Consider the following 16,596-nt stretch of genomic DNA (forward strand, 5'->3'; position numbering starts at 1 on the left):
TAGCTCTCTGGCTCTCTCACTCTGGCCTGATATCTTGAGTCCCCTTTCAGCTCCCTTGGCATGCATTCTCTACACTAGGCAAAGTCACCAAGTAGCCATTCGAGAACATGAACACAGACATTTTTCCACCAAAACCATACTCAATCTACAAATCTATATAGTAATATTTATACTCAGGACCATACCATACACACACACACACACACACACACACACACACACACACACATATGGTAGGATAGTTTCTTTTACACAACATTCTGGAAAGGATATTTATTGGCTAGGGCCCCAGGAGACTTGGGTCCAAGGCTCTGCTCTGTCATTATCAGGCTGGCACTTTAAGCAAATCTCCTTTTTCCGGCTCTCAGGAACCCGGAAATGAGGGGGCTCAACTGGTTGACCTTAAGGCCCACTGCTTCCAGCTCTAATTCTCTAGGCTCGTTGCGTGCACAAGTCTGCCAATGTCCGGGGTGGGGGTGCAGGCTCAAGAGCCTGGCTTTCTCAAAATGCCTGGGGAATGACATTCAGCACATTCGACACCTGGGCATCCTATTGCAAGCAAGGGGAAGGGAAGGTGAACAAGTAACAGAGGGAAATGTCTGTCATTCCTAAGGAAGAGGTGACTTCTGCCTAGCATGAGGCCACAGTCAGCAGGTACAGATTCCAGTTTTCCTCTGGGAGTTGAGAAGTGCCTCCAGGGTCATGGTTAAGCACTGGGACTCTCTGACACTGGGCAGCACAGACCAGCCTGGGTTCATACCCTGGTTCTGCTGCTCATGCTGTGGGACGCCTAGCAAGTAATTTAACTTCTCTGAGATTTAGCTTCCTCATCTGTGAAATTGGGGTGATGGACAAATACTGCTAACAACAATACAGTCAAAGGGTATGGCTGCAAAAATTACATAAGGACATGCATATAAAGCACCTGGCACAGAGCTGGAACAGAGCAAGCGAGCAAGAAACAAATATTCTGATCATTAGTGCATAACTGCCTGGCACTAGACAATTTCTTTTGGGGGCTCAGAGGAGCTCCTCAGGTGATCAGTGCTCAGCACCACCAAGGTCTGCCATGACTTCAGTGGGAGCAAGATAGAAAGGTGCTTAGGCCTTCTGGCTGTGCTGGGTAGTTCTTGGATTTCAGGAGACGGTGAGGCCACGTGGCTAAGTGCCAGGCTTGCCGGGAGCATCGTCATGCTCATCAGTGTCAGATATGAGCCGTTACTGGGCCGTTCAGAGAGTGTCAGAATGTTTGTTTCTAGAAACTGCTGAAGGACGACACATTTTCAATCACCGGAAAATATTTCGAGAGTTACCTGAAAATGACTGGGCTCGAAGTGGCCACATTTTGGAAATCATAGGGAAATGTTTCTGTTTACTCATGTATTTAGTGGTGGAATACAGAGGCATAAATATATTTACATATGAAAAGCCACAGAAGCTCAAATTTATTTTATCGTTCCAGGTTTGTAATAGTGGCGGTGTTATGTATGTGATGATCTGCTGTGTGTGGCCCTGCCGGCTAATCCCAACATGCTTGGTCCAGTTATGAAAAATACTAAACACCAAGTACCTGGGGAAATATTAAAACTGGGTTTTGGGGTGTCTGTTGGCCAAACTGAGACGACGTTGAGATCAACCCACGATGGCCAAACCTGACCCCACCAACAGGGTGTGATCAGGTCCCAAAGCGGAATTAAGATGTTCGGGAACAGACGTGAACGGATGAGAAGAAACACCCCCTGCACACGGTATTTAACATCTCAGCTTATTCCCCCCAGGTTTTTCTTTTCATACCCAACAGAATCTTGACTGTTTCTTGGCCAAAGATTTTCTGGGAGCCAGAAGTCAGGCCAACAGGAGAGGCAGAAACTCTCCTAAGGAGTGTCCTGTATTTTGAGTGCAACACTGTTGCATTTTGTCTGCACATGATTGCAGCTTCTTGGGCAAAAACATCGTTTGTAGCAGAGATCCAGATTAGGTTAAATTTAGTCTGCATTTAGAATTAGTGAGTTATATTATAGTTGCAGACAGGAGAGGAGGAACATCATGTTCTGAGTTAAAATAAGATGTCTGAATGTCACGATCTGGTTCACACGGGAACTCAGAAAAAGCCCAAATAGACCTGGGCTGCTATTGCTGAATTCTCGAGAAAGGAGAGAGGTGGTGTCACCTTGCAGGAACCCGGTCACTCAGTCTAGGAGTGACCAAGTGAACCATCTGGGAACCTCGTGGGTGTGGCATAGGCCATGTCCTAAATACGATATGTAAGTACCTGGTTACCAGGCAAGAATCTCAGAAAGGATACTCTCACCTTTTGTTAAACATTAAATCACAAGTGTATGTGTATGTCTTCTTTCTGTGGAATTCCTGAAATGAAGTGACTATTTTACTCTTCAAGGGAAATGCCTGGTTCGAAGCTGGTTTTACTTTAGGCTCCTCAGAGAATCATTTTACTCTTCTTGGAGTTCCCCTAGAGTAGGTGACATAGTGTATCCATTTGTGCCCTGTACCCCCCAGGGGAAATGGGCTCTAGGGGACACCCTGGAACGGGCTGAGCCGCAGGGTTGCGCGTCTGTACCGAGTCAGAGTCAAGGGGGCCCACGCTGGGTCCTGCCTCCCCGCCCCCCTCCGTGCGCTCCGGGAAAGGCATGGGATGCAGGTTTCTCTGCACTCACCCACGTGATTGGCAGCCCCATTCTGCCTCTCGTTCTCATCCACCTGGCATTTCTTCTTGGCGATCTTGTGGAGGATAGAAGCCTTTTCTCTGAACCTCCCTGAAGCAAGAGAAAGCAGTGGAAAGGAGACACAATGAGGAGGAAGACAAAGAAGGGGGCTCAGGGAGAATGGCGAAGCACCGACCCAACAGGCACGTGGCTTCCACAACTTTCTGCTCACCCCAAACGCCCTGTGCCCTGCATGAAGGGTACGCTCTTACCTTTGTGGATTCTTTAGCCCAAATCTCTGTTGAGAATCTCAAGCCGCCAGACCACCAGCAGAAGGTTTGACTTGGACCTCTACCCTCCTTCCCGATTGCTTACAAAATAAATGCAGGCACCAGTCATCGCTAAAACTGCCCCTCCTGCTGCGATCCAAAACAGGTCTAAAGACACGGAGCTGCCCCGGAGACACAGCCATTTGTCTGGAATTAACTGTCCATCCCAGAACTGGCTTTTGGCCATGGAAAGCCAAGCCCAGGAGTCCTTTGGGTTGACTTCGGTTTTCAAACATCTATCTTAATCAGCACTGAAGTTTTTAAACGAGCTGGGAGGATGCATCCCAGCTTTCCGAATTAGCTGAGTCAGCTGCAATTAAAGCATCAGGGAGGGAACTGCTTCCACCTGGGGATTTAGGGCAAAGGACCATCAACCCGGCGCAGCCGGTCAAGTCTGTCGGTGGTGAGCCGCTTAGGGAAAGGTGCTGGAAAAATACTCCAAACTCTCAAAGTCATCATTTCAAACAGCTATACCACAAACAAAACGCTTCTTTTCTTCTCCATTATTGACATAAGTAACGGTTAAAGGCATGCAACAAGCACAGGAAAAAAAAAAGCATGCAAAAATGTAGAAATTAGTGAAACAGAGCCCCTTTTGCTTTCTCTTTTAATCCTTGACTCCCCCCCCCCCGCCCCCGTGAACATTCAAGGTACAAAGGAGCCTCATTTTAAACGGGCCGGGTCTTTTAAGGGTGAGGCCTTCAGGGCACCACAACCTCTACAATTTTCTCAGTAGGCATTCCGTGTTGGCTGGATTCTCCAGCAGTGTACTAACGGGGGAGCTCATTTTACTTTTCTAGTTAGACCCAAACTGAACCAAACCAAATCCAAACCCAAATGTTTCTCTTGGAGGGTCTCTTTTCCTAGGATGGGACGTGGCGGGTTGGCATCTGCTTAGCCTCCCCGCCTCCTGGATGGAAGTCATGGGGTGTGGTCATAGTAGTGACTTGCGTGACTGGGTGGGGGTGACAGAAGCTGGAAGCTAGAGTGGGATCCGCTGGTTCCAGTGGGAAGGTGACACCAGATGGAGCCCCTTCTGCTTCTAAGCTCCGTCAGTCCGGGGCCCAGACACCCCGCTACCACAAAGCAGCCTCGAGGACGAGCACGCCTCGGTGTAGGCGATGAACGTCCACCAGAGCTCACACTCTCGAAGGAAGCAGGGCAGGAAATGTAGCCCAGAGCAAGTAGGTCAGCACGTGGCTTGGGCTTCATGAGGAATGAGAAGGAAGGATGTGGTGACGCGCACGATGTCCATCCCTGGGGGAGGCTGAAGGTCAGCGTTAGGGTCAACATGCTGAAAGGTATTTTGAATTCGGCTGTTCTTATTTAGTTTCTGAGGGAAACTCTGGGAAGAAAAGGGGAAAGAAAAGAAAGCCTGGGGATGAGGAGGAGGAGGCGGTGAAAGGGAAGAAGAAAGGACAGAAAATGAGGAGCAAAAGGAGTTGAAGGACGGAGGAGGTCGGCAGCGGGTTGTGATGGCTGGGAGGTTGGGTGCCAGCCTCTCTCCTGGCTGCCGAAACTAGTCTCATCTGCTTCTCCGTACTCTGCAGCCGTGAGCCCGAAGAGGGGTGCTGCTCGTGGAAGACACCCCCAAGAGGGCCTCCCGTCATTTGCTAAAAAGCCCGGAAGACAGAGAAAGAAGTTCTGAAACAGAAGATGGTGTTTCCACTAGAAAACTGGTCAGTGGTCTCAGGGTCACTGTTTGAAACTTAGAACCTTCTAAAGCTCTGTGAAATGAAGATGACCAACAGTTGCCGTGTACCAATGATAGAAAAATGAGAATAAAGCAGGAAAGCATTCAGAAGACGAGACAGATATAAACAACCTGAAATAACCCGACTAAGGAATGCCCCAAAGTCGGGAATCACAGCAGAGAAAATACTTGACAGGAACAGCCGATCGCCTACTGTGTGTGGTTACGGGAGTGTTTTCAGAGCTGAGATGTAGACCAGAGGGAAATGATAATAAAAGACACCCCAAAGCATGGAAGGGTCTTGCCACTCCCTCTGCCGGGAAACCTCTTTGAGCAGAGTGTTGGCCATGGTCACTCATGGGCTGGCTTCCCCAAATCCTCTAAAGGAAGGCTGGGAGCATAGGGTAGTGAACGATTCTAGACTTGGGATTTCGTAGGTTCTCAAACATTTTCACAGGTCAGCGAGGGCTTTCTAGATAGCGTGTCACTACTTTTCCCACTGCAGCAACACTTGAGATTTTCTAATCTGCTGAAAGGTGGGAGGGGTTGGCTCTCTTTGTTTTCTCGGGGAGGGGGGAGGGGGGGCAGTTAGCCCTAGGGGCAGCCGGACAATGCTGGGAGGCTGGCCGGGACTGCTCCTTTCCACTCACTTCTTCAACTTCTTTAAAATTCACCCTCTGTCCCAGTTAGCATGACCTGATTACCATTCTGCATTCCTCCGCAGCCTGAAAGGATTTTTCTCTTAAAGATGAGTTTCTAGAAAAGCAGCGGCTGAAGTGCCACCTCCAGAATGCAGCACTCAGGTGTGCTCCTCGAGGGTGGTGGGGCAGAGCCTGACAAAGTAAGGCATGCTCCTTTCAGCCCAAGGGACACCCCAGGGATCGCCACAGGCCACCTCCTGGGAAAAGTCACGTGGATGGCTAAGCAGACAAGAGTTGGCATGAGGTCCCCGGGGCAGAAGCCAGCACAGAACCAGTGATTCTCAAAATGACCCTCTGTGCCTCAGGGTAGGAAGGCAAGGCACCTTCAGGCCCCACGCAGCCTGATGTCCCAAACTGGGGAGGACACCAAGTCCGCTGTATGGGTGTTGGGGACAGCACAGTAATGTGGTTATATTTTGGATGTGACTTAAAGGCAGGTAGACCTGGGTTTAAGCCCTGCCTCTTTCACTGACCGCTGGGTGAGTTTTGGTAAGTTCCTGAATATTCCTGAGCTTCAGGTTTGCCATCTGTTAAACAGGGATTCCAATGGCATTGGCTCATGAGTTAAACGCAAGGCTTAAGTGAGAAAATGTGTGCAAGGGGCTTATCACAACGCTTGGCATTGGAGGACGTCTGTAAATAAGAGGAAAAAGAAAAACAAACTAATGAAAACAACAGGGGCAAGGGTGACATGGCCCCGAGCGGCCTTAGGAGAATCACCGGCATCGTCTCTCAGTGTAAACTTGCAAGCCTGGAGAATCAGCTACACCCTGACCCGATGGTTTAAGCCTAGTGGGGCCGGTGGTCAGGCTTCAGCGAGTCTCCAAAGGCAGTTCCAAAACCGATTAGGAAAAGGATCGTTTTGCATTTTCCTGAAATTGAGAGGTCACGTGATAGAGCTGCCGTTGTGTGTTTCAAACATTGATACCTTTGCGATCTGAAAATAGAGAGATGGTGATCAGCTTTCCCCCATCTCCTGGGGGGACAGAGTTCAGGCAAGGCATTACCACTGCACTATGATCTGTGCGCTCCAGAGAACTTCCTGATGGACGAGGGGTTTTAACTCCTCTGTGTCTCAGGCTCAGAATTTTAAAACAGGGATCACACCCCCTTCTCATACAGCTGGTGGAAGGCTCGATGGGTTAATAGACATCAGGCTAATGCACAGGGCCTCTGACATACATTAAATGCTCAGGACAGCCTTCCCATGAAGTGTTGAAAATAAAAAAGATTGATATTCACAACAGGATTAATGTTTAGCAGCCTCGGTGCCGGAGACCTTGGCAGGAAAGGAGCTGCTTCCATAAACTATGGCATTAAGGGTTGACATAGAAGGGCAGGTTTCAGAAACGACTGTAGCTCTGTGCCTGGGGATCAAGGATGAAGACATTTTTGGGTATTTTCAAAGCGAGGGAAGGAGAGATTTTTCACATGTTTTAAGGCAACCTTAAAAAGAATATACTCTGTTGTGGTGCGAAGCCTCAAAGTGTCGTATCTTTACATAGCGGCAGATATTTGTATACTTAAAATCTCGGAAATAGCAAACTCTGCTCAAATCGTGAGGCACCTACGTCAAAACCTGGTACACAGTTTTAATATAGTTTAGTTTGTCCTGAAATTTGCAAACGAATACCGGCTGAGTGTCCCCAGGGGAGAGGGTGTTGAGGGGGTGGTAGGGAAGAGCGGAATAAAAGATCAAAGCATAAGGACCTAATGTGACTAAGAACAAATTTCGAACAACAATCAGGAATCAAAATCCTTGACCTTGTTACCCAGCCAGACATAAAGAAGACCCAAACTGCACAGCAAAATAACTTCTAGAGGGTCTGTTCCTGCAAAGGGAATGAATTTTGTTTCTGTTCTGCTGTTAATGAATTAAAACAGTCCCTGGAAATTCCTTCACCTCTTTCCCACCAAGCCTGTCACAGGCAGTGTGACGAAGGAACCCTTTGGGTTGGTGATCAGATTAACTCCTGGCTGCTGTAGAATATTCTGAGCCTCAGCCATGGAGAAAAGGGACAAAAGAGATAGACAGATGCAAAGGGGGGCGGGCGCGCCTCGGTGAACGGACCTTGGTTTGGGAGAAGAAAAGAAAAAAATGAAACAGCAGGGAAAACTTGAACATAGTGCTTTTACATCTATTTTTGTGTTTTCAGTTTTGCCTTTCCTGTCTCTGTCTTTGAAGTTTAGGACTTGGCAGGTAGCTTAGAAAGCAAAAGTGCAGCTGAACGTCCCTCCTGTTTATTCAATGCCTTTTTTTTCTTTTCTTTTTTCTTTCCTTTCCTTTCCCTTTTCTTTCCCTTTTTCTTTCTTTCTTTCTTTCTTTCTTTCTTTCTTTCTTTCTTTCTTTCTTTCTTTCTTTCCTTTCTTTCTTTTCTTTTCTTTTCTTTTTTTTCTGGAAGCAGAGACTCAAGTCAGAGAGGCCATCAACACTGAGAAGGCAGGAAATAAAACTGATGTGGCCATAAGCAAACTCTGCCCTTGGGGTCAGCTTGGGCTCCTCTCTTCCCCTCACAGCCCACATGCTATCAGCAAGTCTAGTATCTCTACTTCCAAAATATTTCAGAAACTGCCCCCTTCTCCTTCCTCCCCTCCCGGGCCCAGCAACCCTCCTGCCGGTCTACTCACCAGTCTCCCCTTCCACCTTTACCTCTCTGTCTCCCACACTGGTCTCATCCCAGTATCCTTAGTGATCTCCGATCATGTCACTCCTCTGGGCAAAACCCTGCCAGTGGCTCCCCAGGTCAAAGAGAAAGCCAAGGTCATTACAAGGACCTGGAAGGGGGCTTAGCCACCTAGGCTGTCCTGCCTCATCCTTTCCCTCTCTCCAGGCTCACTCTGCTCCAGCCATGCTGGTCCCCTTGGTGTCAGAGCCATGGCGTTTATAGATCCTTCTACCTGGAATGTTCTTCCCCCAGAGATCCGTCGTGTTTACTCTCTCAGCTCCTTTGAGTATTTGTTCAAATGTCACCTTCTCACTGAGGCTTCTCTGAGGAGCCCATTTAAAATTGCAGCCCCTCTTTCTCCAGGATTTGCTATCCCCAGCGTGTTTCCTCTAACATTCATCACCATCTAATATACTCTATCATCGTTACTATGGATTATCTATTGCTTTCCGTTAACAGCCAAGCTCCACGAGGGTAGGGATTTCTATGGGTCTTGTTCTCTGTGGTATCCCCAGAGTCCCCGTAGGGCTTGATAAATCCTTGTGTTTGGGTTTTCAGGCAAGTAGATGAGGCAATCGCTCCTTAGTAGGCTTCATGTTGGCTAATGACCCAAAGTAAATCCTTTCATGTCTACCCAAACCCAAGGCCCCAGGGGGGCTGTGTCTACCTGTGGAACCAACCTGAGATAAATAGGAGAAAATGGCGTGGACTGGTTGTCCACAGCCCAGAGGTGGAAGACAGGGGCACGTCAGTCATCCCCTTCCTGCACATTGCAGGGGCCGACAAGGTGGGTGCTGAGAGGGGCCTTTAGACACAGAGGAGGGGCCGAGAGCACAGTAGAGGGCAGAGAAGGGAAAGCAGGGCTTTGGCTCCTCCTTCTTTATTAAGATGCTTTTCATCAAGGCCTAACTGAAGGCCCAAACTGAAGGCTTCTCTAATGATACCCACACCCCTCCTTCCCACGTGGAAATCCATCACTCCGATGGCACTTTGATTATACCCCATCACAGCCCTGATTCCAGTTTGCTGCCCACAGACCTGCTTTCCCATCAGACAGCAGGCTTCTCTGGGGAAGGGACCTTCTCTCGCCATCTTGTGTCCCTCAATAAGCATCTTAGAATCGTGCTTGGCACATCGTGGGCACTCACTGAATTCCAGTGAAGTTCTCCCTATGTCAGCTCTCTTTGGAAGTGTGAGCTTTGCTTTCAAAAGTGGGTGCAAGTCAGGAACAATCTTCCGCTCTGCAAATATTAACCGAGCCTGCGCTGTGTAGCAGGCAGGGTTCGGTGAACAAAATAAATCTAGCTGGTGCCCTGTAGAGTCATAGCCGAGAGCCAGAGAGCCAAAAAGCAAGGACTTAAGATTCATGATGGAGGGGGCCTTCTCCGAAGGGTGTGGAAATTCACAGAATAGTGAAAGTTCCAAGATACAAGTTACAATTTAGCAGCTTGAAGGAATCAGCTCCTCTTCATTCTCTAAACTGTCCTCATGGGACAGCTTATTCATCTAATAGGATCTGGCCTGACTTTTATTGTTTTGCTGTTGTTGTTGTTTTAAGTAAGTTCTGTGCCCAAAATGGGACTTGAACTCATGATCCTAAGAGTCGCATGCTCTACCGACTGAGCCAGCCAGGTGCCCCCTGATTTTATTCTTAAAAGCAAAACATTGCGAGCACTTTCACCTTAAGCAAAAGGGTCAAGAACAGAGTTTATTTATTCTTGTATCTATTTTTGAAGTACAACCTCTAAATTATTTTTTCTAATTTTTGTGAAGCATCATGTAAAACCAATTATGACTACATTGATACTAATGGAAATTAAACCAGTATCGTAATATTTTGTACAATGTCTTTAGTAAATATTCTGTGAATGAACCATATAATAAGGGTAATCAACATAATTTAATTGTATTTGTATAGCCGTAATCATAGGACTAGTTTCTGTAATTAATGAGAATATATACATAATTGTTTCTCAAGACTGGCGGCCATCATGTAATGAAATGGAGCAGCCAGATTTCCTTATTAAGGTTTAAAAAATAATTTCCCATAAGAATGACCTTTAGAATCACCCATTAAGAGTGGATCTGTCCGCATGTGAATTGAGTGTATCATCTCCCCTGGCAGGGTCACCTTATCATTGGAAACGTGGAGTGCTTTCATAAGTATTTTGGAAGATTTCCAATGCTTTTCAAAAGTTGATCTCTTAAAGATTGATACATTGTCCTTTATTCCAATTTCTTTGCCCCTACAGGGACTTTGCCTACTCACTCATCGTGAATCTTCAATACTTCCTTGTCCCCTCAGCATATAATCCTGGTTAAGTCTCTCCACTGGGAACCTTCCTCTTGGCTTTAGGTGTCCTCTCTAGCCTATGAGGACTCTTCTCTAGCCTTCCCTTCACAGCCAAGCCTCTGGAAGGGTCTGTCTATGCTGGTGCCTCTGAATCCTTAGGGCTCCCTTGTTCACTTCTTCACTCTGCATCCGGCCTTCGGCAGCATCCCTCCACTGAATCCACCCTCAGCCGCTTTCGGCCTCTACATCACTGGGTCTCTCAATGCATCTGATATTCTTCACCTCTGTCCTTGAAGTCTACTCCGATTTTTCCAGGACTCCTGAGAGTGACCCTTAAGCCACTGTTCCCCAGGCTCTCTCCTTGCTCCCTGTCCCCCATGCCCCACATTCTCCCAAAGAACCCAATGGACCTTCCCCTGAATATCGGTGAGTCCCAAATTCAGATCTCTGGCTCCGAACCTCTTCTCCAATGGACTTCCGAACACTTCACTTGGAAGCCCCTTTGACAGTTAAACTCAACATGCCCCACACTCCCACACGTCGTCTTCTTCCTGGGAATGTGCCCATCTGCTTGCATTTTCTATTGGTGATTTCCTCACTCCCAGTGTTTTCCGGCCATCTTAGAGATCCCCCTCACACCCCACATTCAGTGAGTTGCCAACTCCTTCTGAGTCTACCTTTGAACACCTTAGGTCCAATGTTTCCAGCCTGGATGCTGATTACAGTCTCTTAGCTGGTCTCCCAGTTTTTAAGTTAAGCTTCTCGTGGCTTGGAATGCCCCACGCTTATTATTTGCTTGTCTTACTCCTTTTAAGAATGCTCGAAAGCATCTCATCTTTTAGGAAGCTTTCCCTGAATCCCTTTCCTGGGCTGGCAGGCACCCTGGTGCTTTCCTTTATCACAGCACTGACACTCCTATCATACTGGCTGTCACAGAGCCTCAGAGGCATTTTCCTGACCTCTCTCCAGCGAGCGGTGAGCCCCTCCAGGATAGGGATGCCATTTCCCATCCGGTGCCCAGAGCCTCCGTCTTAGGCTGGGCCTTAGTAAGTGTTTATGGATATAACAACATTAATACAAACGACAAAGGGAGTGTGTGTGTGTGTGTGTGTGTGTGTGTGTGTGTGTGAGGTGCTTACAGTGCTTGCTGTATGAAAATCTGCTCATAGCTTATGTTCCTTCTGGGGGCAGAGAAACAAGGAAGGATGAGAAGCACAGTGCGGTTAAGTCACCAGGATCTCTTCCTGGTTAATGTGGTGATTAAGCCTCTGAAGTTAATAGTGTTTACAGTTAGTATTTGTCTATTTTGAGACTCTTAAAAAATATATGATCTAATCAAGTTTTGCAGAATTGGAATCTTACGAACCAAAAGACTTGCAGCGGGGATCAATGGCAGAATCCGGTGTTTCGGGAAAAGAGCCAATTTACTGACCTTAGCTGAGGTTCACACCGCTGGAGAGCTAATGTTCTTTATCATTTTAGGTCACCTGCTTTATTATTTTAGGAACTTAATTTTCTGTAAATTTCTATCTCCTAGACAGATACAAATACACACCCACAAAATTCTCAAAGGGGTTTCTCTGATCTCCGCTGCGGAGTTCTGAGCCAGGGGAGGGGCTGCCGGATGGAAGGTTTGAATGTCTTTCTCTTGTTCCCATCCTTGGCACCCTGCAGACATCAAGAGATAAACAACTAAAGAATCACTTTACTAGGGCAGGCCTCAGATCTCAAGACTCGCCTACATCCAGCCCCACTACCACCTGAGGGGCGCAAAAGATCTCTTCAGAGTCACATTTCAAAGCTCCTATCTTGGGTACCTCTCTGCAAGTGGGTTGTGACGTTAATGTACTCATTTGGGCAAAGTTTTGATTTGCTCACAGCACTTGACAAAGAGTTGGTGCTCAATAAATGTGTATTGAATAGTTACTCTAACTTGTAAATAAAAAACCGGACGTAAACAGTTCTTTCTCACGGTGAGCCTATATATTACCCGATTATTTATCTTGATGTAAAGTGAAAGACTTTAGATCTGGCTGACATCCGCTCAGTAGCAGCCCCTAGATCATGTATGTATATCGTCTCCTGTTGCCTGGATTTCATGTGTCTGGGAACTGTCAATTAATTTGGGTTCCTACTTCCTAGTTTCTTGAATCCTCAATGTTACCTTGTAAACTGGTGTCTGTAAATTTCATCTGGAAGCAGGGGTTTGCAACTGAAGTGCCACACATGCTGAGACTTCTTAACTAACCGCTCCTGAGGGCTTAGTGGTCCATGACTAAAATGAGATGATTCAGTTCATTTCAGATTTAATCAAAAGAGAAACTTACCATGCTTAATTGAACATGCCAGCCTCCTGGTATTACCGATTCCCACTTTTTTTTTTTTTTTTTTAAGAGAAAGCTTCACGGGGGTGGGAAATGATATCATTAACTTATAATAATAGTATTCAAGTTTGACTAATGAAGGCGACTTAACATTTTCAGCTCTAGGGATGTCAGAAAGAGACATAAAGCAGCATCCACAATTTGCCTTCTGCTGCAACTTAACACCTTCTACATATGAAATGTGGCAAAATCTGCCTTTCCTTGCCAGGTCCAATCTTTCTGCTTTTACTGCTGAACAGTTTAGATCATGAAAATAAGATGCAATGAAGTTTGAAAAACTGGATGTATTCTAATTAGACTTCCTTGGTCCTGGTTTTCAGGAAGACCGTGGATTTACCCACACAGCTGGTTTGGTCTTTCTGACAGATCTGATAGCGGTTACTAGCTGGTTAGTCTGGTTATACACACTAGGCTGCTGTCTTCCTAAGATCCAGCCCCAGGGAGATACTTGGAAGAATACATCTCTAAAAAAGTAATGTGGTTAATAACTGGTGAGTCGGTACATTTTTTGGGGGGAGAGGGGTAAGGCTCAGCCTTACAGAGAGCATCTGGTCAAGTGCCTCGAAAAATCCTCTGGTTATGGAAAGTTGGACTGAATGAGTTAAACCATAAACCTGGGATGAATGAAACATATATGGTATTGGAAATGGTGTCTGTGCACAACGGGGGCTCCCCACTTGGTGATTGGAAGGCAGAAAGTTAACTTGCAGTGTACTTTTCAGACATTCTCAGGGATGTCAACAGTCTTGTGGTGTGAAGGGCACATGCTGCAGTGGAAATTGGATATTCTGTGTGGGAGGAATAGCCTTGTCATGTATTTTACAGAGGAAAGACTTCCATCATAACCGTATCATGGCTTTAACTCACCTTGGGTAAAAAAAAAAAAAAATCAGGGTTCTAAAACAAGAAAAGTAAAAGGTAGTTACAATACAAACGCGGATCTGCTTTGTACAGAAGTCAGTGATGAACCAACGTTCAAAGGACTTAGTTAAATTCGTTGGAGGATCTCTTGTTCACCGTTGGTGGGAGCACAAACTGGGGCGATCGCTTTGGAAGGCGACTGGGCAATATCTTTCAAGATGTGAAGTGTGTATATGCTTTGATCTGATATTTCTATTTCTAGGGATTTATTTTATATGTATATAGTCCCTATTCTGTACAGTTTGCTCTATGGCCAAAGAAGAGGCTCATGTCACGTTCTAATAACTGGATAAATTCACAAAAAATGGAAATTTCATAAATGTCCATCAACAGGGGACTGAGGGAATGAACCTCCCATGGAAGAGCCAAGCAGTAGAATACTATGCAGCTACGAAAAGGAATGAGGGCAGCGCTGATATGGACACGTCTGCATTATATGCCAACAAAAGCCAGTGTAGAGAAGAGCATATAGAAGAAAAGAACCTATGTTAAAAACCAGTAAGCGTGGTTAATTCTAAGGAATGAGTGGAATCTGGGGTAAAGGAAGACTCCCTTTTATTGCCTTTCCTTAGGTAGTGTTGGCTTTTTACCTCTGTGTGCGTGTAACGCTTTTATCATAAAAGGAACAATTAAAATTGATTTGCAGCCAGACTTTCTACTGTGCTAAAAGTTTGTATCTACAACTAAAAGGGAAGATAGTTGTTGTTCTTTTAAAGGTCTATTTCACAGGAACTATGTAACGTCCTATCTGCTGTGCATGTAGCCACATTAATCAACAGTTTATCTCTGAACTGGGTCAAATAATACACAAGCCTTCTATTTCAGAAGCTGTGGCCAGGAGCCCACCTACCCACAGTCTTGGTGGTGGCTTAACCAAAATAGAGGGTCAAGTTTTCAAAAGATCTAATCTTAAAAGTAGACTCTAAACCAACATGTGCCATCGCCGTTAGTAAAAGACACCAGGACAGAATCTTGGACGTGGGACTGGAAGGGCATCAAGGTGTCCATTATCTGAACGCTCTTCTGATGGAGGTTTCCTTGGCTTCTCCAGAGGAGGGGGACTCCCTGCCTTTTGAGGCAGGCCATTGCATCTTTGGCCATGTCTATAGGAATGGTCTTCCCGTGCTGGGCCGAACTCTCTCTCTCTGAATTAATCCTTCCTTAACCTTCCTCACCCCCAGCTGGACTTCAGGGGGTCCCCCAGAACTCCCCTCTCCTAGAAAGATAGATCCCATTTTATCACTGCCAACTGCCCGTGGGGCCAATCCCACGTTAGAATTTGTAGCACATTGGTAGTTGTTCCCATTCCATCTTGCATCCTTGTTCAATTGAGCAGACCCTCTGGGGCATCTAACACTGTCCAGAACCCCCTCATTTCCGTGTGGCTCTGAAAATGCCTGGCCTGACTCAGTCTCCCACCTCTGCCATCAGTAAATCTGTCTCTGCGTCTTTAATCTCTGCTCTGAATATTCTCTCTGCCCTTCTGTTTTAGCTGAAGCTGGGCTGTTTCCTGAAGGTCCCTTTTCTCTCGTGCCCCACGTTCCACCCCCTTCCTCATTACTTCTAGACCATTTCTCCGCCCTTCTTTGAAGCACAAGCCACCTCTACCACCTCCACTGCAACTGACTTCCTCAACCCCCTTCCCTCATTCCTGAAGAGATCAGAACTCAGTTCACTATTTACACCATGGCTCCTGTCACCAGCTTTGGTGACTTTATTGGTAAGCCCTGCAACTCTTGGGTCCTCACCACGCCAACATGCTCACCTCCAGCTACTCTTCCCTCCAGTTCACCTTATCCACCCAATCTTGCAGTTAGGCCCTAGACTTCATCATTAGCAAGAACTACCCCACTTTCAAACTCCTAATTTGAAGCATCTCATCACCACTCTTATCTTTGTACTACAATTCTCTGATTTCATTGGTCAATTCATGGAGACTATCACCTTTTCCCTGTCTTCCTGGGGCACAATTCCTTGGCTGCTGGGACGCCATTCTCTCCTGGCTCTCTGGCCACCCCAGTCTTTTTTGCCTGGTCTCCCCCTTCTTCCCGGATTCTAAACTTTGGAGTCCCCGGGGCCAACTTGACCTCCTCTACCCTACTGATTAGTTAGGTATTCTTACCCGTTCTGTGGCTTTAAAGAACACCTATAGTATGATTCCCAAATGTGCATCCATAGCCTTGACCTTTCTCCCAAGATCCAGACTCCATTTCCACTGCTTCCCCCACTCTCTATTTGGATGTCTCACTGGCATCTCAAACTTTACATGAGTTCTCAACATCGCTCCTATAGCTTGCTCTGTTCTCCATCCTTCCCATCAACATACAATTATACAAAAGTGATATTTCTCTTTTGTGGCGAGATTGCCATGTTGCCTATCTGAGTCTCCTTAAAAGGACTAAAAGGGAAGCCTCCTTAAAAAGAAGACAAAACAGCAGGGGAAAATCATGCTGGCTCTTCCTCCTTCCTGGAATATAGGCATGATGGCTGGAGCTCTAGCAGCAGCCATCTAGGACCATGAAGTGCCCTTGGGGTTGAAAGTCATATATTAGGATTGTGGAGCAGAAGATGGAAGGAGCCTGGGGCTTGGATTACCGTAGAGCTTCCAAATCTGCCATGTACAGCCTACCTCTGGACCTCTTTTACTTGAGACAAAAATTGACGTCCATCTGACTAAAGCCACCGTTAATTTGGATTTTCTATTTTATATAGCAGAACCTATCCTGCCTGATATACGAGTGCATATAACACAGTCTTATCCATCTAGGCAAGGATTAAAATATAATGTGAAGGCCACAGATAACACCAAAGACCTGTGGTAGGACGACATTTTCAGAGGATACGTCTTGGGAAGTGAAAAAGACTGTTAAATGGTATTCCAAAATTCAATTTCTCCCTGAAAAAGAACTGAACTATTTCACTGCAATTAAGAACATCAAATGACTG

At 46.4% G+C, this 16,596-nt stretch overlaps 1 protein-coding gene across 1 annotated transcript in view; it reads right to left on the minus strand.

Annotated features, from left to right (window-relative positions):
* SLC24A2 (solute carrier family 24 member 2) overlaps nucleotides 1-16,596 on the minus strand; it is a 235,685-nt gene that overhangs the window by 40,899 nt on the left and 178,190 nt on the right. The window contains exon 6 of the mRNA XM_026506459.4: nucleotides 2,676-2,774. Within this exon, the coding sequence (XP_026362244.3) occupies nucleotides 2,676-2,774 (99 nt within the window). The remainder of the gene's footprint in view (nucleotides 1-2,675; nucleotides 2,775-16,596) is intronic.

The sequence above is a fragment of the Ursus arctos genome, unplaced genomic scaffold (assembly GCF_023065955.2).
Source record: "Ursus arctos isolate Adak ecotype North America unplaced genomic scaffold, UrsArc2.0 scaffold_18, whole genome shotgun sequence".
Lineage (NCBI taxonomy): Eukaryota > Metazoa > Chordata > Mammalia > Carnivora > Ursidae > Ursus > Ursus arctos.